Source organism: Bos indicus x Bos taurus, chromosome 5 (genome assembly GCF_003369695.1).
Source record: "Bos indicus x Bos taurus breed Angus x Brahman F1 hybrid chromosome 5, Bos_hybrid_MaternalHap_v2.0, whole genome shotgun sequence".
Taxonomy (NCBI): domain Eukaryota; kingdom Metazoa; phylum Chordata; class Mammalia; order Artiodactyla; family Bovidae; genus Bos; species Bos indicus x Bos taurus.
Genome location: NC_040080.1, coordinates 64766644 through 64790733, shown reverse-complemented (window position 1 = coordinate 64790733; position 24090 = coordinate 64766644). Strand labels below are relative to the sequence as shown.

The 24090-nt window shown below is 42.5% G+C and overlaps 1 protein-coding gene across 5 annotated transcripts; it reads right to left on the bottom strand.

Moving 5' to 3' along the window:
* Window positions 1–584: 584 nt before the first annotated feature.
* ATP23 (ATP23 metallopeptidase and ATP synthase assembly factor homolog) lies at window positions 585–23621 on the bottom strand. Of its 5 annotated transcripts, XM_027542396.1 has the most exons (7): window positions 23221–23546; window positions 17646–17691; window positions 17407–17535; window positions 16844–17082; window positions 10531–10668; window positions 2823–2906; window positions 585–1044 (listed from the first exon to the last, which is right to left on the bottom strand). In XM_027542396.1, exons 4-7 carry the CDS (start codon window positions 16973–16975, stop codon window positions 841–843), a joined length of 558 nt encoding a protein of 185 aa, XP_027398197.1. In that variant the 5' UTR covers window positions 16976–17082; window positions 17407–17535; window positions 17646–17691; window positions 23221–23546; the 3' UTR covers window positions 585–840. The 5 variants fall into 5 exon arrangements, with proteins under 5 accessions (XP_027398197.1, XP_027398196.1, XP_027398199.1 ...); XM_027542395.1 differs by lacking the exon at window positions 17407–17535 and having other exon boundaries at window positions 16844–16925; window positions 23221–23621; XM_027542398.1 differs by lacking the exon at window positions 23221–23546 and having other exon boundaries at window positions 16844–16925; window positions 17646–17678.
* Window positions 23622–24090: the final 469 nt, after the last annotated feature.

Here is a 24090-nt window from a genome sequence, read left to right as displayed (position 1 = left end):
AAAGACAGTCTCTGCAATAAATGGTACTGGGAAAACTGAACAACTACATACAAAAAAAAAAAAAAAAATCAACCTGGACTATTTTCTCACACAAAGCACAAAAGTAAATTCAAAATGAATTTAAAGACTTAAAGTAAGACCTGAAACCAGAAAACTTCTAGAAGAAAACATAGGCAGTAAACTCTTTGTCATCACCCTTAGTAATTTTTGTTTTGATATGTTTCCTCGGGCAAGCAAAAGAACAGCAAAAATAAACAGAAGGGACATCAAACTAAAAAGCCTTTGCATAGCAAAGGAAACCATCAACAACATGAAAAGGTCACCTACTAAATGGGAGAAGATATTTGCAAATAATATCTGATAAGGGGTTACTTTAAAAATATACAAAAACTCATACAACTCAACATCAAAAAACAAACAACCTGATTTAAAAATGGACGGAGAATCTGAAGACATTTTTCCAAAGAATTCATACACATCACACAAGGGCATACTTCACAGGTTTCATAATCAAGTATTAAAATAATCACATATAATAAAAACAAATCACTATCATAAAAACAAAACACAAGTAATAACAAGTATATTGTAGAAAATTTTAAATGAACAATTTATTTGCTTTATTTACCAACTGGTAAATAAAGATCCAAGCCGCAAAGATACAATGGTTGCCTTTGCGTTTAAGGCAATTTCATTTCTCACCACAGTTACTTTTTCTGATGTTAGAATCAGCATCTTCTGTGTCTTCCCTGTATTTAATTGATCGTTTATGTTTGTCCACTTAGGAACCATACTTTCTTCATGATCACTGAAGCTCTATAGTATAAAATATCATTTTCTTCATATATTTGAGTAGTATCGATCCCGGTTTTGAAAGTCTCTATGAGCATATCTTGCATAGGTCTTATTATGAGGGATCCTTCCAAAAGGTTCATGGTCATTGAAACAAGACTCAAAAACTTCATCAACAGCTTTCTGAGCTACTTCTTTGTTAATGTTCCTAACAGCCAGGATAGAACGAATGGCTCTGTCTCGCACACAAGTCTAAGGAGCAAGAAAGTATATAGCGTTAATGAAAATTTACTCATGAAATAGTAACACTTCACAAAAGGTCTGAACCACGGTCAAAATTAATTTTCTCTCATGTTATTTTATTCATTTCTATCAGTCCAAAAAATAAAGATGCAATTATGGAGCATGTTTAGCTCAATCTAAAATTATTTAGGTATAAGAAAGATCTCCTCTCCTCCCTTCTTATCTTTCCCAATGATGATAAGTTCTAGGAAATATCTGCTAAACAGTAACTCCCAATTTGAAAAATCATAAAAAAAAGTCTATAAATAAGGTTCTGGTTGAATTTTTTTTAACTTGAATAAATCTGAAATATACTGCTGTGCCTCTCTCTCTCAATTTTTCATAGCTGACCATTGCTAGATAACTTTTCCTTTGACAGGGGCATCTCCCCTGAAGGCAACAGGAAACCACACACAAAATTTGAAGGTTTTCTAATTTTTCAGGGGGGAAAAAAAATCAAACAACTTTTTTCTTGGGCACACACTGTACAAAAGCTAGGCCTGTTCTCCCACTGCCTCCACCTATCTTCATCCTATTGCCCGCTGTATTCATCCACTGCTACTTCCAACCCAAAGTAAAAAGAGGAGAGATTTCTTTCAAAGACTCTCGGCCCCGGATCACATGCCTTATATGCATTAGCCTCTTCTTGGGGATGTGCTGAGTGTACCCTGCTTCCGCTCTTTCCACTGAGAGCCAGAACACATGGCCCATTCAAATGCTGCCTGAGCTGACTTCACCAGAAGAGCAGGGATTGGAGGGCACAGATGCCATGTGGCTCAGGACAAGTCAGTGGCACATCACCAAGTGGACCTGACACAGGCTGAAAGCGTAACAGCCTTATCTGCTCAGTCACCCTTCCCAGGCCCCAGGTTTGCCTTCTGACTCCCATTCACTGAGTTCACAGTTTCTCTTAGTTCACTGTGACATTCCACCTTCCTCCCCAGAGCTGAGTTGAGTTACTCCACCAAGGACCTTCCTGTTGTTGTTCCAAGCCTGTCCTTTCTACATCTGGTTGAAACTGTTATCTTGATACCCATGTACGTCACATACTGGTCCAGCAACCTCTTCCCATAGAAAAGCTCTGACCAGCCTTTCTCCTCAGTGTGGACACAGAGCCCCTTGGTTGCTGTGGAAGAACTGCTCACATTCTTCACCAGTCCATCAGTTCTAAATTTCCTCTCCCCATGTCCATTTATCGGTGACCTTAAAAGCTTTCCAGCAGGACTGATCTGGCCTATAGTTTTCATTTTGTTTTGTGTACAAAATCTCTCAGCTCAGTTCTTCAGAATTAAGTCTGTGCCGATCCAAAGCTTTGCTGTCACATCACACAGCCTTTATAAAGGTGCATTAATACACACTGCGCTGAAATGCAGTCTCTGTTCTCACAGGTATTACTTTTTTGTCTCAAGAACAATGATAGTTTGAAAACAGAAGTCCAGGACTGTTAGAATAGAAGTAAGACAGGATGTGATTTCATTTCTATTCATTATCTACCCCCGTCCAAAATGATCCCATGCGAGATATCATAGCTCTTTTCACTGTGAAAATCTCCCAGTCACAGAGCTTCCCCATAATTATAAAAACATAACTGAATTCCCTCTGTTGGCTTAAGTGATATAAATGTTGTATTCTGTTCAAATAATAGTTCTTTCACATTTCAAATACTAAATGTACTTCTCATTTTTCTATGCATTATTTCCACTCATAGCACTCTTGACAGTTAAGCGATTTCATATGTTAGTTTTTACCTGATGGTGTTGTTTTAATCCAAAATGCAACCTGAATATTTCATTTAAAAATGAGCAGTCTCCACTAAGGTTAGCAGCTCGAACCTGTCACAAAGACAGAAAGAAGACAAAAAGAAAGTAAGCATTTGTGCTCTACACCTTATATCAACTGATTTTTTTATTATAAAATAATATAAAATTGGCATATTTTTCTGAGGACAGAGTACCTGTAAGATTTTTTCAACGCTACTGACTTACGAAGTTCTTAAGAAAAAGAGCAAAGGGCTTCTCTGGTGGCTAAGTGCTAAAGAATCTGCTGCCAATACAGGAGACATGGGTTCGATCCCTTGTCCAAGAAGATCCCACATGCCGTGGAGCAACTAATCCCATGCGCCGCAATTACTGAGCCTGTGCTCTAGAGTCCAGAAACCGTAACTACCAAGCCTTTGTGCCATAACTGCTGAGGCCCATGCTCTGCAACAAGAGAAGCCGCCACGATGAGAAGCTGGTGCACCACAAGTAGAGTTTAGCCCCTGCTGGCTGCAGCTAGAGAAAAGACGGCATGGCAACGAAAATCCAGCACAACCAATAAATAAACAAATAATTACTGAATCCAGAAAAGCATTTAAAAAAAAAAAAGACAACTATAAGCTATGCTACAAAACACCAAATATATGGGGGGAATCACCTATTCAAAAGGAATTTTCAAAATGTTTCTCTGGAGCCTTAATGACAGAACTAATTTCTTTTGGAACCAAAAGTCAGAGTTGGACTCCTGAGTTAAAGATTATGGTCTCTACAATCTTTACAGATACTCTGTTCTCACTTCTAGCAATGACCAAAAGGACTCAAGAAAGCGTTCTTCCAAAGACCTACAAACTGATTTTCAACATGCTCATAAAACAGAACAGTACCTAAGACACTCAGGCACACAAACCTCCCAGGCCTCCTAGCCCAAACCCCTGAAACTCTCCCGTACCTTCCCTTAAACCCATGTAAGTTCATGACCTTCCTCCAAGGCCTCAATTGGCCTATGAAAAATTAATGGGTACAAGAATCAAGAACATTCCAAACTGGTCATGCTATGAATATGACCAGTTTGGAAGTTGGCCTGAAGTTAGCACATATTTTCTAATTTGCTGTATCTTTAAGGTAAGAAGCAGCTTTGTGTATGTACTCAGTCATGTTTTCCAACTCTTTGCAACCCCATGGACTGTAGTCCACCAGGCTCCTCTGTCCATGGAGTTTTCCAGGCAAGAATACTGGAGTGGGTTGCCATTTCCTAATCTGAAAAGCAGCTTTAATATGTGAAATAGTTGTGGAACTACCCACATTCTATAGCCAGCCTGGCCACAATTTTGCTCATTCACTGCAATCAGATAGCCCACTTCCTGTTACTCCTATAATAACATAGCTTCATTCCTCTGAGGAGCTCAAAGCACTTAACACACTTTAACTAGCTAACAGGCATTCATTCTTGTAACACCCAAGAGAAAGAAATATTCAAAAGCTCAGGTTTCAGTCTTTTTTCCAAATCATATGAGTTATAATCAGATGCAGTGAGGCTGCTTATTAATTTCAAGGGAAAGAGAAAATAATCTAAGTTATGAAATAGAAGCTTGAAATTTATATTAATTTTTTTTAGCTTCTCAGCACATTGCACTCTTCAATTAATGAAATGCAAGCATGAAATACAAATGTCTTTCTAGGAGCATATATGTATGTATTTCTGAAAGCAATCCAATCCACATAGGAAGGTAATAATAAATATCTTCCTATGTTGTATTTTTCATACTGTTCATGGGGTTCTCAAGGCAAGAACACTGAAGTGGTTTGCCATTCCCTTCTCCAGTGAACCATGTTTTGTCAGAACTCTCCACCTTGACCCATCCACTTTGGGTGGCCTAACACAGCATGGCTCATGGTTTCATTGAACTAGAGAAGGCTGTGGTCCATGTGATCAGTTTGATTAGTTTTCTGTGATTGTGGTTTTCATTCTGTCTGCCCCCTGATGGATAAGGATAAGAGGCTTATGGAAGCTTCCTGATGGGAGAGACTGACTGAGGGGGAAACTGGGTCTTGTTCTGATGGGCGGGGTCATGCTCAGCAAACCTTTAATCTAATTTTCTGTTGGTGGGCAGGGCTGTGTCCCCTCCCTGTTGTTTGACCTGAGGCCAAAACTATGGTGGAGGTAAGGAAGATAATGGCGGCCTCCTCCAAAAGGTCCCCTGCACGCACTGCTGCACTAAGTGCTGCACTTGTACCAGGCAACCGCCAACCCACGCGTCCACCAGAGACTCCTGGACACTCATGGGCAAGTCTGGGTCAGTCTCTTGTGGGGTCACTGCTCCCTTCTCCTGGGTCCTGGTGCACACAAAGTTTTGTTTGTACCCTCCAAGAGTCCGTTTCCCCAGTCCTGTGTTAAGTTCTGGCGGCTCTATGATGGGATTAATGGCAACCTCCTCCAAGAGGGCTTATGCCATACCCCGGGCTGCTGCACCCAGAGCCCCTGCTCCTGCAGCAGGCCACTGCTGCCCTGTACCTCCACAGGACACACTCAAACACCACAGGACACACTCAAACATTTAATATCATCTTGAAAGTGAAAGTGAAGTTGCTTAGTCATGTCCGACTCTTTGTGACCCCATGGACTGTAGCCTGCCAGGTTCCTCTGTCCATGGGATTTTCCAGGCAAGAATACTGGAGTGGGTTGCCATTTCCTTCTCCAGGGGATCTTCCCAACCCAGGGATCAAACCCAGGTCTCCCGAATTGCAGGCAGACTCTTTACCGTCTGAGCCACCAGGGAATCCTATATAGCTACTAGCAGGCTGCAGATGAGAGAAAGGAAATGTCTCAAAACTCAGAGATTGGCACCAGGCCCCTCACCCACAACATGCATTTTGAGATAACACTGGCACAAAGTGAGTTCTCCCAGGCCATACAATGATTGACATGAATCTTGAAGAAAGGCAGGTTTCCAAGCAAAGACATGCAAACACTCAGGGGCTGGTCTGGTTCAGTCTCTGTGGAGTCTCCTGGTGTGCACAAGGTTTTGTTTGAGACCGCCAAGTGTCTCTGGCAGGTATGGGGTTTGATTCCTAATGCAATGTGGCCCCTCCTACCGTCTTGCTGGGGCTTCTCCTTTGCCCTTGGACATGGGGTATATTTTTTGGTGGGCATTCTCATGTCAACAGTTGTGCAGCAACGAGTTGTAATTCTGGAGTTCTCACAGAAGATGAGCACACATCCTTCTACTCCGCCATAAAAGATAGGCAAAGATAGGCAAAAAGATAGGACACTGGAAGATGAACTCCCCAGGTCGGCAGGTGCTCATATGCTACTAGAGAACAGTGGAGAAATAACTCCAGAAAGAATGAAGAGACAGAGCCAAAGAAAAACAACACCCAGTTGTGGATGTGACTGGTGATGGAAGTAAAGTCTAATGCTGTAAAGAACAATATTGCATAGGAACCTGGAATGTCAGGTCCATGAATCAAGGTAAATTGGAAGTAGTCAAACAGGAGATAGCAAGAATGAACATTGACATTTTAGGAATCAGTGAACTAAAATGGACTGGAATGGGTGAATTTAACTCAGATGACCATTATATATACTACTGTGGGCAAGAATCCCTTAGAAGAAATGGAGTAGCCTTTTCAGTCAACAAAAGAAATGCAGTATTTCGGTGCAATCTCGAAAACAACAGAATAATCTCTGTTCGTTTCCAAGGCAAACCATTCAATATCGCAGTAATCCAAGTCTATGCCCCAACCAGTAATGCCAAAGAAGCTGAAGTTGAACAGTTCTATGAAGACCTACAAGACCTTCTAGAACACACACCCCAAAAAAAATGTCCTTTTCATTATAGGGGACTGGAATGCAAAAGTAGGAAGTCAAGAGATACCTGGAGTAACAGGCAAATTTGGCCTTGGAGTACAGAATGAAGAAGGGCAAAGGCTAATAGAGTTTTGCCAAGAGAACTACCCCCTTTTCCAACAACACAAGAGAAGACTCTACACATGGACATCACCAGATGGTCAACACCGAAATCAGATTGATTATATTCTTTGCAGCCAAAGATGGAGAAGCTCTATATAGTAAGCAAAAACAAGACTGGGAGCTGACTGTGGCTCAGATCATGAACTCCTTATTGCCAAATTCAGACTTAAATTGAAGAAAGTAGGAAAAACCACTAGACCATTCACATAATGACCTAAATCAAATCCCTATACAGTGGAAGTGACAAATAGATTCAAGGGATTGGATCTGATAGACAGAGTATCTGAAGAACTGCGGACAGAGGTTTGTGACATTGTACAGAAGGCAGTGATCAAGACCATCCCCAAGAAAAAGAAATGCAAAAAGACAAAATGGTTGTCTGAGGAGGCCTTACAAATAGCTGAGAAAAGAAGAGAAGCTAAAGGCAAAGGAGAAAAGGAAAAATATACCCATTTGAATGCAGAGTTCCAAAGAATGGAAAGGAGAGATAAGAAAGACTTCCTCAGTGATCAATGCAAAGAAACAGAGGAAAACAATAGAATGGCAAAGACTAGAGACCTCTTCAAGAAAATTAGACATACCAAAGGAACATTTCATGCAAGATGGGCACAATAAAGGACTGAAAGGGTATGGACCTAACAGAAGCAGAAGATTTAAGAAGTGGCAAGAATACACAGAAGAACTATACAAAAAAGATCTTCATGACCCAGATAACCATGATGGTGTGATCACTCACCTAGAGCCAGATATCCTGAAATGCAAAGTCAGGTGGGCCTAAGGAAGCATCACTACGAACAAAGCTAGTAGAGGTGATGGAATTCCAGTTGAGCTATTTCAAATCCTGAAAGATGATGCTGTGAAACTGCTGCACTCAATATGCCAGCAAATTTGGAAAACTCAGCAGTGGCCACAGGACTGGAAAAGGTCAGTTTTCATTCCAATCCCAAAGAAAGGTGATGCCAAAGAATGCTCAAACTACCGCACAATTGCACTCGTCTCACACACTAGCAAAGTAATGCTCAAAATCCTCCAATCCAGGCTTCAAAAGTACATGAACCGTGAACTTCCAGATGTTCAAGCTGGATTCAGAAAAGGCAGAGGAACCAGAGATCAAATTGCCAACATCCACTGGATCACAGAAAAAGCAAGAGAGTTCCAGAAAAACATCTACTTCTGCTTCACTGACTACGTCAAAACCTTTGACTGTGTAGATCACAACAAACTGTGGAAAATTCTTCAAGAGATTGGAATACCAGACCACCTGACCTGCCTCCCAAGACATCTGTTTGCAGGTCAGGAAGCAACAGTTAGAACTGGACATGGAACAACAGACTGGTTCCAAATCGAGAAAGGAATACATCAAGCCTGTATATTGTCACCATGCTTATTTAACTTATATGCAGAGTACATCATGCGAAATGCTGGGCTGGATGAAGCACCTGAAATCAAGATTGCCATGAGAAATATCAGTAACCTCAGATATGCAGATGACACCACACTTATGCCAGAAAGCGAAGAAGAACTAAAGAGCCTCTGGATGAAAGTGAAAGAGGAGAGTGGAAAAGTTGGCTTAGAATTCAACATTCAGAAAACTAAGATCATGGCCTCTGGTCACATCACTTCATGGCAAATACATGGGGCAACAATGGAAACAGTGACAGACTTTATTTTGAGGGGCTCCAAAATCACTACAGATGGTGACTGCAGCCATAAAATTAAAAGACACTTGCTCCTTGGAAGAAACCTAGACAGCATATTAAAAAGCAGAGGCATTACTTTTGCCAACAAAAGGTCTGTCCAGTCAAAGCCATGGTTTTTCCAACAGTCATGTATGGATGTGAGAGTTGGACTATACAGAAAGCAGAATGCCAAAGAATTGATGCTTTTGAACTGTGGTGTTGGAGAAGACTCTTAAGGGTCCCTTGGACTGCAGAGATCCAACCAGTCTATCATAAAGGAAATCAGTCCTGAATATTCATTCGAAGTACTGATGCTGAAGCTGAAGCTCCAATACTTTGGCCACCTGATGCGAAAAACTGACTCACTGGTAAAGACCCTGATACTGGGAAAGATTGAAGGTGGGAGGAGAAGGGGATGACAGAGGATGAAATGGTTGGATGGTATCACCAACTCAATGGACATGAGTTTGAGTAAGCTCCTGGAGTTGGTAATGGACAGGGAAGCCTGGCGTGCTGCAGTCCATGGGGTCACAAAGAATCGGACATGATTGATTGAACTGAACTGATGTTGCATTTTTGAAATGAACTGTTTTATTCTACGGAAAGCTAGCAACTTTACCTGTGGAAGGCAGCACAGCAAACCCATCAAGAACCTTGATTGTAATCTTACCTCTGCCACTTACTAACCATGGTATCTAAACAAATGCCTCACTTTTCACATAAATAAAATGGGAATAACAGTATCTACACCTCAAGGGATTGTTGTGAAGATTAAATAAGAATCCACAAACAGAACAGTGTTAGGCATACAGCCTTCAGTAAATGTTTATATAAATTTTATAAGAAATGTTTATTCCATAGGAAAAAATGTTTTTTTTATATTTTTTATATTATAATTAGTCATAGTCATATAATAGTCAAATCACTATTATTAGGATTTCAGTTCAGTTCAGTTCAGTTCAGTTGCTCAGTCATGTCCGACTCTTTGCAACCCCATGAATCGCAGCACACCAGGCCTCCCAGTCCATCACCAACTCCCAGAGTTCACTCAGACTCACATCCATCGAGTCAGTCATGCCATCCAGCCATCTCATCCTCTGTCGTCCCCTTCTCCTCCTGCCCCCAATCCCTCCCAGCATCAGAGTCTTTTCCAATGAGTCAATTCTTCGCATGAGGTGGCCAAAGTACTGGAGTTTCAGCTTTAGCATCATTCCTTCCAAAGAAACCCCAGGGCTGATCTCCTTCAGAATGGACTGGTTGGATCTCCTTGCAGTCCAAGGGACTCTCAAGAGTCTTCTCCAACACCACAGTTCAAAAGCATCAATTCTTCGGCACTCAGCCTTCTTCACAGTCCAACTCTCACATCCATACATGACCACAGGAAAAACCATAGCCTTGACTAGATGGACCTTTGTTGGCAAAGTAATGTCTCTGCTTTTGAATATGCTATCTAGGTTGGTCATAACTTTCCTTCCAAGGAGTAAGTGTCTTTTAATTTCATGGCTGCAGTCACCATCTGCAGTGATTTTGGAGCCCAGAAAAATAAAGTCTGACACTGTTTCCACTGCTCCCCCATCTATTTCCCATGAAGTGATGGGACCAGATGCCATGATCTTTGTTTTCTGAATGTTGAGTTTTAAGCCAACTTTTTCACTCTCCTCTTTCACCTTCATCAAGAGGCTTTTTAGTTCCTCTTCACTTTCTGCCATAAGGGTAGTGTCATCTGCATATCTGAGATTACTGATATTTCTCCCAGCAATCTTGATTCCAGCTTGTGCTTCTTCCAGCCCAGTGTTTCTCATGATGTACTCTGCATATAAGTTAAATAAGCAGGGTGACAATATACAGCCTTGACGTACTCCTTTTCCTATTAGGATTTAAAGGTTACATTTAGGACAAAAATGGTATTCAATAGTCAAAAATGGAAATCGAAGACCGACATGGAATTATAACAAGAAAACAAATATGTTTAAAGAAATCATACTTGAATAAAGTGTTCAAACACACAATGTTCAGGGTGGGGGAAAGTATCTTCTACAACAAAACTTACCTCAGAGCAGGCCAAATGTCTGACATTGGTGAACCAATTGACGTGAGCACGACAATGATCGAACGCGTGAATGAGCTCGTGGGTGACCACTCTGTTCATATGGGCCTGATTACGGATATTATTCTGACACAGAACAATCTAAGAGGCACCAAAATGAGAGAAGTTCAGTTATTTCTAAGAGCTACTCTCATTTCATAAGATTCCACCTTCACTCTCACCTGAGGGGGCTCACTGCATGGAAAGCCTCACTTACTCTTCTCTATCGAGCCCACACCCACCCCACCATCAAGGCCCAGTCTTCTCCATACATGCCAGGAAGCCTTCCCCAAGGGCTCTCCTCTCCTTGGACTGTACAGCACTTAGTTTAAGGATATTTATTCACATACCATCCTCGCTGGGTGGACTGCACCAGCCTGTCTTGGATTCTTAATAATATTTAACCATGGACGGTGGAATGAGGCAGAGATTCAAATTCCAGCCCCACTCCTTACTAAGTCAGTGACCTTGGGCAAGTTTCTTAAGCTTTATGTGCCTCAGTTTCCTCAACTATTAAAAGGAGATGACTTATATTACCTACCTCATAAAACTGTGAGAATTAAATGAGAATATATGTAAAATGCTTCTTATCAAATTTCTGAATGAGCAATGAATCAACAATGCATGACCACACTGTCCCATTCTACTAGAATTGCCAGGAAAAGTCCTCAGAAAGACCTTCAGAAAGAAGTGCAAAAAGCCAACAGCACACTGAACAGGAGGACCCTATAAGAATAACAAAGACATGAGGGGTCCTAATAATAATAGTTTCTACTTACTCCGTACTTACTATGTGCCAGACACTGGGACATGTCCCAGGTATTTTATATACATTCATTCAGCATTCATTTATTCAACTAATATTTATCAAGACCTATTAGATTTACAGTCTACAAATGGAGATAGAAATTAATCAAATATTTACCAAAATGCTTGAGCACATGCAATAACAGCTGTTATGAGTACATACAATCGAGTACCAGACCTGATCTGCAGAGTTGGGAAGTGGTTCTCTGCAGAAGGAATGTTAAAACTGGGATCTAATGGATGGATGAACAGGAGTTAAATTGGAGGAGAGGGGAAGGGAGCATTCCAGAGAGAGAATAATACATGCATAGGGTAGGGGGAGGGTTGAAGGACAAGAATGTTTGAGAAGGTGAAGGTAGGCCTATAGGACTGAAGCACAAAGTTGGAGGTGGTAGGCATGAGGTAGGGCTGGTGAGGTCATCAGGGCCAAGTCACTCTTTATCCTGACAGCAATGGGAAGTCACTGACAGGGAACAGTGAAACAGGGGGTGTTTTATTTTGCTTTCATCCTTTTGACCACAGTTGGAAAAACAGGCATAAGATGATCCAAACTGGATGCAGAGAGACTAACTGAATGAGAATAAAGTATTCTAGGCAAGAGATAATAGTGCCCGAGCTAGGGTGGTGGAAGCCTAAAAGGTATTTAGGAGGTAGATTGCACAAAATGTGGTGCTGGATAGAAAAGGAGAAGGGAATCAGAGGTATCAACGATGACCCCTAAAGTTCTAGCTTGGGTAATAGGATGGATGGTGGTACCATTCACTGATATATGCAAAACTAAAAGACCAGGTTGGGTGGAGATGGAGGATGGTAAAAATCATCAGTTTGGATTTGGACATGTAAGGTCTGAGATGCCTTTAAAACTTGCAAGTGTAGGTGTGCAGTGAACACTTGGCTCTACGGATGTGGAGTTCAAGACAGAGTTCTGACCTAGCAAAACAAATAAGATCACCTTGGCAGAGTGCCGGAAAAAAAAGAAGGGGCTGTAACACTCTGGATTAAGGGACCTCAACATTTAAGGGCTGGTACAGAAAGCTGAGCTACCAAAGGAGCAACTGCAGGAGTGCTGCATACCGGAAACCATGGCAAGAAAAGTGGCATTAGCTATTCAAGTCAAGTGAATGCATGAGATATGAGCCAGCAATCCACTCTAGGCAGAGACCCTATAATAACTCCTGCCTGTGTGCTTCAGGAGAGAAAGTGAGGAATTCACAGCAGCATTGCTTATAACAATACAGTTGGAAATGACATTAGAGAGAGTAAACTCTACTACAGACATCAAATCAGATCAGATCAGTTGCTCAGTTGTGTCCGACTCTTTGCGACCCCATGAATCGCAGCACGCCAGGCCTCCCTGTCCATCACTAGCTCCTGGAGTTCACTGAGATTCACGTCCATCGAGTCAGTGATGCCATCCAGCCATCTCATCTTCTGTCATCCCCTTCTCCTCTTGCCCCCAATCCCTCCCAGCATCAGGGTCTTTTCCAATGAGTCAACTCTTCACATGAGGTGCCCAAAGTACTGGACTTTCAGCTTTAGCATCATTCCCTCCAAAGAAATCCCAGGGCTGATCTCCTTTAGAATGGACTGGTTGGATCTCCTTGCAGTCCAAGGGACTCTCAAGAGTCTTCTCCAACACCACAGTTCAAAAGCATCAATTCTTCGGCACTCAGCCTTCTTCACAGTCCAACTCTCACATCCATACATGACCACTGGAAAAACCATAGCCTTGACTAGACGGACCTTTGTTGGCAAAGTAATGTCTCTACTTTTGAATATGCTATCTAGGTTGGTCATAACTTTCCTTCCAAGGAGTAAGCGTCTTTTAATTTCATGGCTGTAGTCCCATCTGCAGTGATTTTGGAGCCCAGAAAAATAAAGTCTGACACTGTTTCCCCTGTTTCCCCATCTATTTCCCATGAAGTGATGGGACAGGATGCCATGATCTTCGTTTTCTGAATGTTGAGCTTTACGCCAACTTTTCACTCTCCACTTTCACTTTCATCAAGAGGCTTTTTAGTTCCTCTTCACTTTCTGCCATAAGGGTGGTGTCATCTGCATATCTGAGGTTATTGATATTTCTCCCGGCAATCTTGAGTCCAGTTTGTGTTTCTTCCAGTCCCGCGTTTCTCATGATGTACTCTGCATAGAAGTTAAATAAGCAGGGTGACAATATACAGCCTTGACATACTCCTAACTGTTGCTTCCTGACCTGAATACAAATTTCTCAAGAGGCAAATCAGGTGGTCTGGTATTCCCATCTCTTTCAGAATTTTCCACAGTTTATTGTGATCCACACAGTCAAACGCTTTGGCATAGTCAATAAAGCAGAAATAGATGCTTTTCTGGAACTCTCTTGCTTTTTCCATGATCCAGCAGATGTTGGCAATTTGATCTCTGGTTTCTCTGCCTTTTCTAAAACCAGCTTGAACATCAGGAAGTTCACGGTTCACATATTGCTGAAGCCTGGCTTGGAGAATTTTGAGCATTACTTTACTAGCGTGTGAGATGAGTGCAATTGTGCGGTAGTTTGAGCATTCTTTGGCATTGCCTTTCTTTGGAATTGGAATGAAAACTGACCTTTTCCAGTCCTGTGGCCACTGCTGAGTTTTCCAAATTTGCTGGCATATCGAGTGCAGCACTTTCACAGCATCATCTTTCAGGATTTGGAATAACTCAACTGGAATTCTATCACCTCCACTAGCTTTGTTAATAGTGATGCTTTCTAAGGCCCACTTGATTTCACATTACAGGATGTCTGGCTCTAGGTCAGTGATCACACCATCGTGATTACCTGGGTAGTGAAGATCTTTTTTGTACAGTTCTTCTGTGTATTCTTGCCATCTCTTCTTAATACCTTCTGCTTCTGTTAGGTCCATACCATTTCTGTCCTTTATTGAGCCCATCTTTGCATGAAATGTTTCTTTGGTATCTCGGATTTTCTTGAAGAGATCTCTAGTCTTTCCCATTCTGTTGTTTTCCTCTATTTCTTTGCATTGATCGCTGAAGAAGGCTTTCTTATCTCTTCTTGCTCTTCTTTGGAACTCTGCATTCAGATGTTTATATCTTTCCTTTTCTCCTTTGCTTTTCGCTTCTCTTCTTTTCACAGCTATTTGTAAAGCCCCCCCACCCCACCCCAGACAGCCATTTTCCCTTTTTGCATTTCTTTTCCATGGGGATGGTCTTGATCCCTGTCTCCTGTACAATGTCATGAACCTCATTCCATAGTTCATCAGGTACTCTATCTATTAGATCTAGGCCCTTAAATCTATTTCTCACTTCCACTGTATAATCATAAGGAATTTGATTTGGAATAATATACACAACAGTGACACTAAATAAACCAGGGATGCATACAAGACAGAAGAATCTCACAATGTTGTACAGAAGAATTAAGTTACAGAGGACTATATCCTGTATAATTCCATAAAATGACAGAGTATTACATATGACCCCAAGTATATATAAAGCTTAAAAGCAGGCAACAAAGGACTTTCCTGGTGGTCCGGTGGCTAAGACTCCACGCTCCCAGTGCAGGGGTCCGGGCTTTGATCCATGTTCAGGGAACTAGATCCCACATTCCACAGCCAAAGGTTTTACGTGCTATGACTAAAGACCCCACATTTTGCAATGAAGATGAAAGATCTCACTTACCACAACTAAGACCTGGTGCAGCCAAATAAATAATTTTTTTTTAAACTTTTTTAAAAGCAGGCAACTACACAACACAATGTTTCACTATATACATAGATGTTAAAACCATTCAGACAAGCAGGGAATGATTATTACGAAAGTCAAAAATAAGGAAGGGGGGCTATGATCCAAGAAGGGACACACAGGCTTCTAAAGTCCCAGCAGGGTTTTATTTCTCAAATCTGTGTGGCAGTTATACAGATGTTAATTTTATTATTATGACTTAAAGCATACATATAGGTTTGTTATTCTTCTGTATGAATGAGTTACTTCACAACAAAAATTTTAATTAAAAAGAAAAAGAGTTCCCAATTGTGTATAACACTGCTGAGAAATAAGATGAAGATTCAAAAGGTGTACTCTATTTAACCCCAAAAGGGAATGAACTCACCAGGACCCACCTGGAGAGCTATAGGTGTTACAGTTATCAGTTTACAAATGAGGAAAGGATAAGAAAACTGTAGTACATATACACAATGGAATACTACTCAGCCATTAAAAAGAATGCATTTGAATGAGTTCTAAAGAGGTGGATGAAACTGGAGTCTATTATACAGCGTGAAGTAAGTCAGAAAGAAAAATACCAATACAGTATACTGATGCATATATATGGAATTTAGAAAGACGGTAACAATGACCCTATATGCGAGACAACAAAAGACACACAGATGTAAAGAACGGTCTTTTGGACTCTGTGGGAGAAGGTGAGGGTGGGATGATTTGAAAGAATAGCATTGAAACATGTATATTATCATATGTGAAACAGATCACCAGCCCAGGTTCGATGCATGATATAGGGTGCTCAGGGCTGGTGCACTGGGATGACCCTGAGGGATTGGGATGCGGAGGGAGGTGGGAGGGGGGTTCAGGATGGGGAACACATGTACACCCATGGCTGATTCAAGTCAGTGTATGGCAAAAACCACTACAGTATTGTAAAGTAATTAGCCTCCAATTAAAATAAATAAATTAATTTTTTTAATTTACAAATGAGGAAACTGAGAATAAAATAAATAACTTGCCCAAGCCCCACAGCTAATAAGCAGGGGAATAAGGATTTGAACTCAAAGTCTATCTGAGTCCAAAACTCAGACACCTCACCCCTCTGCTATGTTGCTCTTTCCATGATCTCCCTGCAACAGCTATAAATAACCAAAATACACATAACGTCCCCTAGCAGGAAACAATTAAATGTAGTTAAGTGTGTTATATACTCATGATGGAATCAGTGACATACAACACTTATATTTACCCTCATCACATGACATATCCATCTACCACCTCGAGACTCTGTCAGAACGCCCCACTGACTTAAAACTAGCATGTTGACTTGAGTGTACTTTACAAGAGAAATCTCATTTAATTCTCAGAACCGTTCTGTGAGATAAATACAATCACTACCCATATATTACAGATGAGAAAACTCACTCTCCTTATCAAAAATTCTCAAAGATGCATCATTTCCCACTGTGTAAAGATGAAACTCTTAATCCTGACATTCAAAGCCTCCCACCATATAGCAGCTGAACTGCACAACATCCCCAATGGTAACCACACCCACCTCCAAGAATTTAACCTGCCTCAAATTCTATCATTGTCTGCATTCATGTCTTGTCTCCCCTGTGAGACGTGAGGACCTTAAGGGTCAGAATCGCCACTAACTCATTTTTTTTTAATCCTGCACAAAGTCTACCAAGTAGAATGCCTGGCATGTGGAAGGCACTCAGCAAACATGAGGAGAACTGGAGGAAAGAAAACAACTGGGTAAAACGCCTACCTGAGACACTGAAGAGTCAAAACCTCCACTGACATTTCCATTACAATCTTCACAAGAAAAGTGTCTGTCTTTGTTAACAGCACTAGAAGGCAAGAATGGATTAAAGAGACCACGTCCAGAAGCAGTGTCCATGGGGCACAGCCGTGGGCCAGGAGACCCGGATCACCCACATCTCCACCACTGCCACACAGGACACCTCGGGAAAGCACCTGAACACCTTCAGCACTTAGTTCTCTCGTCTGTAAAATAAGGAAACTGTCTTTGCAAAATCGATCCCAGTTCAAATGCTAGGCCGTGAGTCCATAAAGCATTGGCTCGACTAATGAAGACCACATTGGAAATATGCTGGGGTTTCTGCCCTCGGGCCAGAATGTTAAGAAGGGGAGCTCAGAAGTCACTTTTTCTGATCCCCTCAAAGTTGAACAACACCCGGAAGGCTACTGCATGCATAACAAACTGAGACTTCGTCTCTATTAAGGATAATGCTGAGACTGGCATAGTGAAAAAACCAGGTTTGGTAATTAGTTACGATAAAGATTTTTAGTATTGTCTTTACTAAATACCTGAGGTGAATGGTGGAGCCAGAGATGTGGAGTTAGGGCAGAAGAGGTCCGGAGAGAACAAGGCCTGCCTGGAGAGAATGCGGCCAACCACCACCAGCACCACCTACCATATGGAAAGGGCTTTGTGGCCTGAAGTGAAAAATCCGAAGTAGTTCCAGTTTGTGGGGGATGGGGGAGAAAGGAGTGGTTTGTTTTCAGCAGTCAGAATATAGAGGAGTACTTTAAAAAGATTTACTTACCAACCTGAATGCTTCATGGCATCAAGTAGAAGTTTGACATATGGATCTAGAAAGATATTGATTCAATTACATATGGTAATTGGAAAAAAACAGCAGCAATTAAATTATCCAAATATTATAAAAGAAAAAAATACCTCTCAAATCTTAGTGAAGTAATACTAATATCTAATTTTAAGTAACACTAATCAGTAATTAGTAATAATTTAAGTAATATTAATATCTTAAAATTGATTAAAAAATAAATACAAAAAGATAAGCTTAAATTAACATAACAGCAGGTCTTTAATGAAATGAAACACTCACAGAAATACCAAAATGTTCCATCAAACATCTTAGATAATATCAAATGTTTCTCAGTTAAATGCTCAAACACAATGTGTTAAAATATATACCAAAAGACATGTACAAAATATACCAACATGACTGTGGTCATAGCCACAGAAATGAACAGCAGCACAGTATCCAGATTAGAGGAAGGCAGTAAGTGGCCCCACTGTGGTCTGCCCTCATCTGTACACAGCATCCCATTCTGAGTACCACACTCTAAACAGGGCCTGCCAACCAAAGCTGTTCCACAGGGGAAGGTGACTGGAATAGTTCAGGGCTTTGTTCCACAGGAAGCAAGAAAGGGATTTGTAGATTTGGAAAGGAGAAAGAAGATATACAGATGGCCAACAGGCACATGCAAAGAGGTTCAACATCTCTAGCTATTAAAGAAATGCAAATCAAAACTACAATGAGATATCACCTCACACCAGTCCGAATGGCTATCATCAAAAAATCCACAAACAACAAATGGTGGAGAGGGTGTGGAGAAAAGGGAACCCTCCTGCACCGTTGATGGGAATGTAAATTGCTACAGCCGCCATGGAGAACAGTACAGACGTTCCCTAAAAACCTAAAAATCGAGCTACCACATGACCCGGCAATCCCACTCCAGGGCACACATCTGGAGAAAACCATGTTCCAAAAGGATTCATGTATCCCAATGTTCATTGTAGCACTGTTTACAAGAGCCAAGACGTGGAAGCAACCTAAACGTCCATTGACAAAGGAATGGATAAAGAAGATGTGGTACATATAGACAGTGGAATATTACTCGGCCACTAAAAAGAATGAAATAATGCCATTTGCAGCAACATGGATGGACCTAGAGAGTGTCATACTGAGTAAAGGAAGTTAGAGAAGGAGAAATACCATATGACATCCCTTACATATAGAATCTAAAAAGAAACGATACAGATGAACTTACAAAACAGAAAGAGACTCACAGACAGAAAACAAACTTATGGTTGTGGGGCAGAGTGGGGGTGTGGGAAGGGATAGTTAGGGACTTTGGGAAGGTCATGTACACACTGCTGTATTTAAAATAGATAACCAACAGAAACCTATTGTAGAGCACATGGAACTCTGCTCACTGTTACTTGCCAGCTTCGGTGGGAGGGGAGTTTGGAGGAGAATGCATACATGTAAATGTATGGCTGAGTCCCTACGCTGTCCACCTGAAATTACCACAACATTGTTAATAGGTTATACCTCAATACAAAATAAAAAGATTAAAGTTAAAAAAAAAAAAAGATTTAACTAAGGCCACAATAATTTCAAGTATCTGAAGGGGTGTCATGTGGGAATAGATTCTGCCAACATTTCTTCAGAGAGCAGAACAAGGACCAAAGGGCAGAAGTTACATGGAGCACATTTCAACTCGGCATGAGAAAAGGTTTTTCCAACAATTACAGCAGTCGATACAAGGGCCTGGTAGCCTCAAAGGGCTTCAAAGATAACCTGTTCCAACAGAGCTCTAAAACACTCTGGTCAATTGATGGCACAGAGGTTTCTGGTCAGTGATGGGGGTGAAAAGGCCTAGACAACTCCGGAGCCCCCCACCACCGCTTCTAAAGAATCTATGAGCCTGTTAAAATTACGGAAAATATAAGGAACCCAAGTGCCTCTAACATCAACTTTTCACATAGATGTCCTGTCTGAGAATATAAATGCACAGCAAATTACATGACGTAAGCAAAAAAAAAAAAAAAGATATTAAGGTTTTCAAATGCTGAAAGCAAAAAACAGGTAAGTAAAAGTATTGTTGGATGAGAAAGTTAGGTACTGGTTACTGCTTTTCTAACCTGACCCCTCTTAAAGAGTGTTAACAGTAAAACAATTATTATTAATAAATTCTACTTAGTGTATATCAAGTATCAGGCACCATACTAAGTGCAGTATTACTGAAGCACCTGAGAGTTTTACAGAACTGAAATGGGTTCAAAAGTCCAGTGTCCTCTTTAAAAAAAAAAAAAAAATTGCTGGGAGCACATTGGTTTGGTTCTTCAAAGAAGGACCTACAGTATTTAGAATGGATGTGCTTTGGAGAAAAATAAAACAAATGTCTCCCTTGAGGCCTGATCTCTTTCATCACACCCATCCCAGGGATAGGATTTTAAAGCTGCAGGTTGATGCTTTAATACACTAACAGGTTCTCCAGCAGCTTTCCCCTTGGAAGGGTGAAGCAGGTTAATTCCTACTGGGACTCAAGTTCAGCACCTGGCCCTTCTCACTTCCTATCTCAACTCTTGCTCCACTTTTTGGCTCTTCCACTGTAAAAAACAGCTACAGTTTCTTTATTCAGCTCCTGATACACTGGCTCTTTAAACTTATAAAACCTATTCCTCACAACAACCCCAAAAGAGGTACTTTCACCCCTTCCCAACTCCCTTTTCCTTTCCCTGATAAAGACAGACAGGATCAGAGAGTTAAATCACTCTTCCATATGTAACAAGGAAAGGGATCAAAATTTAAACCCACTTCTAAATCTGCAGCCCATGTCCTTTTCACTGCATTCCACTTTGGAACATTTTAAAGGCAGGGTCCCAACTACTCTCTGTATTTGCCCAAAGCAGAATCTAGGAGGCATTTGATACATATTTGCAAAGTAAACACAATGTCATCATTCCCCTCTACTCCCCTTTCTCCTCCCCTGATTCCTGGAGATGCAGGTAATCTCAAGAAGGATGGAAAACTCACTGAGTGGTTGACTTTTGAACTGTCACTGGCCAGCCATAAAACAGTAGTCTTGTTTTGGGACAAACAAGTTTGTCTTTGATTCTCTTAATGATCTAAAGTAAACTCGGGAAGTCTCAGTTCAGTTCAGTCGCTCAGTCGTGTCCGACTCTTTGCCACCCCATGAACTGCAGCACGCCAGGCCTCCCAGTCTATCACCAACTCCCCGAGTTCACTCAGACTCACATCCATCGAGTCAGTGATGCCATCCAGCCATCTCATCCTCTGTCGTCCCCTTCTCCTCCTGCCCCCAATCCCTCCCAGCATCAGACTCTTTTCCAATGAGTCAACTCTTTGCATGAAGTGGCCAAAGTATTGGAGTTTCAGCTTTAGCATCATTCCCTCCAAAGAAATCCCAGGGCTGATCTCCTTCAGAATGGACTGGTTGGATCTCCTTGCAGTCCAAGGGACTCTCAAGAGTCTTCTCCAACACCACAGTTTAAAAGCATCAATTCTTCGGCACTCGGCCTTCTTCACAGTCCAACTCTCACATCCATACATGACCACTGGAAAAACCATAGCCTTGACTAGACGGACCTTTGTTGGCAAAGTAATGTCTCTGCTTTTGAATATGCTATCTAGGTTGCTCATAACTTTTCTTCCAAGGAGTAAGCATCTTTTAATTTCATGGCTGCAGTCACCATCTGCAGTGATTTTGGAGCCCAAAAAAATAAAGTCTGACACTGTTTCCCCTGTTTCCCCATCTACTTCCCATGAAGTTATGGGACCAGATGCCATGATCTTTGTTTTCTGAATGTTGAGCTTTAAGCCAACTTTTTCACTCTCCACTTTCACTTTCATCAAGAGGCTTTTTAGTTCCTCTTCACTTTCTGCCATAAGGGTGGTGTCATCTGCATATCTGAGGTTATTGATATTTCTCCCAGCAATCTTGATTCCAGCTTGTGCTTCTTCCAGCCCAGCGTTTCTCATGATGTACTCTGCATAGAAGTTAAATAAGCAGAGTGACAATATACAGCCTTGACATACTCCTTTTCCTATTTGGAACCAGTCTGTTGTTCCATGTCCAGTTCTAACTGTTGCTTCCTGACCTGCATATAGGTTTCTCAAGAGGCAGATCAGGTGGTCTGCTATTCCCATCTCTTTCAGAATTTTCCACAGTTTATTGTGACCCACACAGTCAAAGGCTTTGGCATAGTCAATAAAGCAGAAGTCTAGGGCCTTGTAAAAAAATTAAGAATCTCTAGTGCAATGTCCCTGGATTTAGAAACTGGTCAGCAGATGGTGTCCCTATGTAACCCACAGCAATGGTTCTTAACCTTTTCAGGTTCATGGGCATCTCAGAACATCATGGGGCTATGAACTCTCTCCCCAGAAAAATGCCCTTAGGAGCATACAAACAGGAGTTTCGTAGTACATATCAGAAGTTTCCACATTCTGAAGCCCATCCGTGTATGAAGGTTAAGAACCCCTTTCAACAAAGAGTAGGACTGCAAAACTGTCTTTGCACTGCCAGCAGCAGTGAGCCAGGACAAAACAGGGCAGGACACAACCCTTAGAGAATGACAGAGCTGTGTGGACATGACATAAAATGGTTAGAACCAATTAGGCCCAAGACAGCAGAAGATCCAACTTTCAGTAGATCTTGAGCCTTATTATATACTCATTTTAATTTATCAGCATGCTAAATGACACATGGCACAGTAGTTCCAAGGCTAACCATAAAAGGCCAAACAGTGGGCTCTGGCCCCAATCCTGGAAATCCCCACCCTGTCTCCAAAAGAGTTGGAATAATCCTCCCACTCATTAGCCTATGAAATTATCCAGCCCATAAAAACTAACCAGCCCATATATCCAGGCCACCCTCACCACCTAAGACAGACCACCTTCTGTCTATGGTACACGGATCTCCCAGGGCCTCCCTTCTGAGACAGCCCACACTGTCTATGCAGTTTGTATCTCTCTCAATAAATCTACTTCTTACCTATCATTTTGCCTCCTGCTCAACTCCTACTGCAGTGAGACATAAAGAACCTGAACTTCCTGAGACCAGGTGTGCGATTGCATTTAAAAGACAGAAGGTTCCGGTCCCAGCCTGCAGGGCTTAAGTCCCAATCTGAGTTTTAGCTGGGCTCAAATCCCATCTGAGTTGCGCGGTTTCAGCAAGTATGCTTTAATTAACGTAGCTCTTTAAAACTCTGCTTCACCTGGACTCTCCAGTCCCCATATTAATGCACAATTTACCTATGAAATGAGAGGATCTGTCAGAGTGTCACGGAAAGGGCTAACTCCTAACCCGACTCCTCATTCACGCCACAAGCAAACAGTCCTGAAGAGGGCCTCAGCGCCTTCTCTGATCGAAACTGAGGCTCAGCCCCCCACACCCACCCCACGATGCCAAATCTGCCTTAACTCTGCCCCTGGGGCCAGAACCCGGCCCCGCCACACCTGAGCCGAACCCGGAGCCCCCTAGCGGAGGGGTGCGGAGGCCCCTCCCTGCCCGCCCGGTCTCAGACCCCACCCTGCAGACGCCCAGCCCCCGGGTCAAGGCTCCTACTTGTGGCCAACGTCTTTAAGAGCATAAGCTGGCATTTCTGGTTGTTGGTGAAGAAACTGGAGAGGAACCCCTGCTGTGGCTTCCCCTGAGCCAGCCGCTCGGAGAAGACTTGGCACCCGACGTGTTGCTGCTGCAGCTGCTCCCCTGCCACGGAGCCCGGCTCGCGCTCATCCGGAGCTTCTGCCATGCCGCCCACGGACTTTGCCGCGGCTTCTTCCTCCCGCTTCGGGCGACGGAGGGCGAGAGAGGGAAAGGTAACCTCCCTCCCACCGCCCAGGCCCTCCCTCTGCCAGGTCGAACCGGCGCCAGCCCGGCCGCCGTCTCTGGGCGGGGCCAAGGACGTTCAGTGGCTGGGGTCTGCAACCAGGGACACAGACGGAGTGCCGGGCAAGAAGCGCGGGGCGGGGCGACGGTAACGGGGCGGGGCGGCGAGTGCTGGGCGGGGCGATGGTTCCTGGGCAGGCCTAGAGGGGCGGGGCCAGGCGCCAGCTGGCTGAGCAGGCCTGTACTCTCGCAGAATGCAGCCGGCCTGTTGTGGGCTTCGCCGCTGTTCCTCGGTGACCTTGTGCGATCCTCACAAGCCTTGTTCCGCAGCCTCGCTTCCTCGTGCACACTCCTTCCTTACCTCCTGACCAGTGCTGGCCATTAAATACCCTTCTCCCCGTGAAGGTTTTTGCCATTTTCCGACTTCCTGCTTTGTCCACCAGCAGGCTAACTGCAGTCTCTGGTCCACCTCTCTCTTGACGCCCCAAGCCATATTGAAAGCACTGTTTCCCGGAAACATTTGAAAACTGCAATTATAACGATTGGTCACGCTAAAGTCCTCAAAATATAAGACCAAACTCCTTTTTTATTTTGCCTCATTTAGGC

Bases quoted from the DNA above. Each gene is read 5' to 3' on its own strand.
- ATP23 (XM_027542395.1), bottom strand. From the start codon at position 23,407: ATGGCAGAAGCTCCGGATGAGCGCGAGCCGGGCTCCGTGGCAGGGGAG. The intron at 17,692-23,220 runs GTAGGAGCCTTG...ATATCTTTCTAG, and splicing joins CTTAAAGACGTTGGCCACAA to ATCCATATGTCAAACTTCTA. The intron at 1,045-2,822 runs GTAAAAACTAAC...CTTGCTCCTTAG, and splicing joins GATTAAAACAACACCATCAG to ACTTGTGTGCGAGACAGAGC.